This window comes from Crocodylus siamensis, chromosome 6 (assembly GCF_052110815.1).
Source record: "Crocodylus siamensis isolate JL-2025a chromosome 6, ASM5211081v1, whole genome shotgun sequence".
Lineage (NCBI taxonomy): Eukaryota > Metazoa > Chordata > Crocodylia > Crocodylidae > Crocodylus > Crocodylus siamensis.
In genome coordinates, this window is record NC_143400.1 from 11960639 (window position 1) to 11964200 (window position 3562).

General features: G+C 46.0%; 1 protein-coding gene across 1 annotated transcript; it reads left to right on the top strand.

Moving 5' to 3' along the window:
• Positions 1-860: 860 nt before the first annotated feature.
• On the top strand, positions 861-3345 carry LOC149861067 (uncharacterized). The gene is made up of 2 exons (XM_090051417.1): positions 861-886; positions 2238-3345. Exon 2 carries the CDS (start codon positions 2259-2261, stop codon positions 2892-2894), a length of 636 nt encoding a protein of 211 aa, XP_089907543.1. The 5' UTR covers positions 861-886; positions 2238-2258; the 3' UTR covers positions 2895-3345.
• Positions 3346-3562: the final 217 nt, after the last annotated feature.

The following is a 3562-nucleotide window of genomic DNA, read 5'->3' on the forward strand; positions in this document are numbered from 1 at the left end:
TCCCAACTTATCTAGAGTAAGGTAAAATCTGTTCCCCTGGGCATCAACCAGGGTTACGAGGAATAACAGCCACAAATCATTAGAGAGGCTGGACATCAGGAGACATTTCTTTACAGGCTCTGGAAGGCGCTCCCAAGTGAGGTGGTGCTCTCTCCTACCTTGGGGGTCTTCAAGAGGAGGCTGGACAGATATTTGGCTGAGGTGATATGACCCCAGCACCCATTCCTGCCCCGGGCAGGGGGTTGTACCTGATGATCTGTTTAGGTCCCTTCCAGCCCTAAGCACTATGATACTATGAAAGCAAGACTTCAGTGGTGCAGAAGCCAGTGGTGCAGAAGGGTATGTTATCAGCCTTGTATTGAATAGTCATAGGTGCAGATGCAATACATGGTGAAAATACCTTTCACGTCCTTAGGAACTAGATTGACACAGTTCCCTTTTTCCTATAATTGTCTGGACTAATGCACTCAAATGCAAGCATATGTGAAACAATGCTGTGATAAAACTGAACCTTAATGGGAAGTATTAAAGACTTGCTAAATTAGTAGAGACAGCTAACTCCTGTTGCAAAATCAGTGTGGTAAGTAGAATGAGACCAGGAACTAATATAGTACTTAAGTTTTAAGATGAAAGAAGCATCTAGAGTGGAATGTGCAAACCACGCTGCATGGGGCTTTAACACAACTAATTAATGCACACATTGAGCAAAATGTTTTCATCCCTTTGAAGACTTACCTACTCTACAAATTTGGGCTGGTAAATAATTATGATTGCATGTGTAAGTTTGTCTTGGACCCTCCAGGCAATGTGAGGAATTGTATATAAGCTCTCCCCAATCCAGGCTTTTCCAAACACTTCTCCGGACTTATTCTCTTTGGTGAACAAGGTAACTCTGTCTGTTTCTAACTGAAAATGTCTCTTTGCTGTCAGATGCAGCTTATGATGGAGTCTTCTGTGACCCTCTGAGATGAACCAATATCAGGGGGTTTCTCTCCAGAAATGATTTTTTGTTGTTCTTACTTGGTTGTATGCTTCTCTAAATGCAAGCTGTTGACAGTAAGGTTGGGATTTTCAGAGCAATGAAAATATTGGTGGGGGTAGGCAGCAACTATGCCTGACTCTTTCTTTCTGCAATACTTCAGAGAACAAGAAAATAAAGTTTAGTAAAGCACCAGAACAGGCTACCCAGAGAGGTAGTGGCATCTCCATCCTTGGAGGCGTTTAAGACCCAGCTAGACAAAGTCTTGGCTGGGATGATGTAGTTGGGGCTGGTCCTGTTTTGAGCAGGAGGTTGCACTAGATATGACTTTCTGAAGTCCTTTCCAACCCTCATTTGTTACGACTCTCTGATTCTCTCTCTGCTTCAGTACTCTCTCCCTGCTCTGAAATACAGATAAAGTAACTTTCTTCACTGGGGCTTTCTTCACAAGAATAAGTGATCAGAAAGAGCAACCAAGACTCATTGGTGGTGGTGTTGCTCATGTAGAGGAAGTGGTAGCTGTTGCTGGAGAACAAGCATAAAAATAGGGGAGGAAGACTGAAGGCTCTTCAAGAACGGGACGAAGCCAGTGGTCTGCCTGCCTTCTTGTGTGTCTGTCGCTTGTGTGTCTGTCTAGCTTTCCATACATCTCTCATGACTCTTGTATTCAGGTGGAACTTGTGGGCTGTTTGCTGTACTCTCCACTGTCTGTTTCAGGTTTGCCTCCATCAGGCTTTAATCAATATCAGGGGGTTTCTCTCCAGAAATGACAGAAGGCTGTAGAAAGTAAGGTTGGGATTTTCTGAGCTCTAAATATTGGAGGTGCCCATTATTTGACATTAACTCACCTTTGGGCCCCCAAATCCATTAAGTTAGACTTCAGATATTTTGGTACCACTGAGAATTCCTTTCATGTTGTAGTAAAAAAAGACTAGAGCATCTGCCTGGTCACATCCTTCCCTGCTGTGGCTATGTGGACATAACAGTTGTCTTCTGCATTTATGTCTGGATTTGGGTCCATGGAAAGATGATAGTCATTTGTAGTTTCATTGCTGGAGAACGTTGCTGCAGAACACAGCCATTGGTGGAGAAGAAGTGTAAAAAATGGAAGAGGGAGGACAAAACCAAAGTGTTTTCAGCAAAGGGACAGTAATCTGTCTACCTGTCTGTCTGTCTAGCTTTCCATACATCTCTCATGACCCTTGTATTCAGGTGGAACTTGTGGGCTGTTTGCTGTACTCTCCACTGTCTGTTTCAGGTTTGCCTCCATCCCAAGAAGATGTCCTGCACTGACCTGTGCTACCCATCGAGTGGGATCGCCTGCCCAAGGCCCTTTGCTGACAGCTGCAATGAGGCCTGTATCAGGCAGTGCCCTGACTCGAGGGTAGTGATCCAGCCACCACCAGTTGTTGTGACCGTCCCAGGCCCCATTCTCAGCAACTACCCACAGGACAGCGTCGTGGGATCCGCAGGAGTACCTGCTGTGGGCCATGGAGCTGCTGGGGGAACTGCCCTGTCTGGGGGCCCCGGCGGTGCTGGGGGCATCTATGGTTCTGGGGGATCTCTTGGTTCTGGGGGCCTTTATGGTTATGGAAGATCTCTTGGTTCTGGGGGCCTCTATGATTATGGAGGATCTCTTGGTTCTGGGGGCCTCTATGGTTATGGAGGATCTCTTGGTTCTGGGGGCCTCTGTGGTTATGGAGGATCTCTTGGTTATGGGGGCCTCTGTGGTTATGGAGGATCTCTTGGTTATGGGGGCCTCTGTGGTTATGGAGGATCTCTTGGTTATGGGGGCCTCTGTGGTTATGGGGGCCTCAGCTCTGGTTCTGGGAGCTGTTACAGCTCTGGGTACTGCAGCCCTTATCCCTACCGTCGATACGGCAGGTACCGCTATGGAAGCTGCGGACCATGCTAAACCCAACAGGAAGTTCCACAGAAGCAGGAATCAACAGAGAAATGAAGAATATGATTCAGATACCTGGCTGAGCTACTGAGCAATGGGCTTGAGAAGGTCAGCACCCAGAGCTCCAGTGAAATTCAATGGAGCTGTGAGTGCTTGATGTCTTTTAAATTTGTTTCCCAGACTACCTCTTACCTTTGGCTTGTAGTCCTCTGTCCTCTCATCCTTGATTGCTGGTAATGTGATGCTGGCTCCTATTTGTTATGAACTGGGGACAAACGTGTGGCTTTACATCTTTCAAAAATGGGACCTAAATGTCCAGTTTGACAGCTGCAACAGAAAGGAAAAGAACATCTCATATGAAAAGCATTGCCTTGGAGCAGGTGGTGGGTTGCATGCCTTATGCATGCCTTGCAAGCATATTCTTTGTGCACTGTCTTAGTTTGTCCTTCTCCATGTCTTGTACTCATTAAAATTATGCTGCATCATAGCATTAGTGTTCGGGTGTTGTTTTCTCTTTGGTTATTACTTCCAAAATACTCCAAATGAAATTTACCCTTGGATCAGAAGCATATATCTTCTCTGTCTAAAGTCCCCTGACTACCAGGAGCAGCAAGGCAATGCAGTACAACAAGTGGACACTAATGTGTGCTAAGGGAATTTCTCCTGTCTGGTGACATTCA

Excerpts from the sequence above, each read along its gene's own strand:
- LOC149861067 (XM_090051417.1), top strand. The coding sequence starts at position 2,259 with ATGTCCTGCACTGACCTGTGCTACCCATCGAGTGGGATCGCCTGCCCA.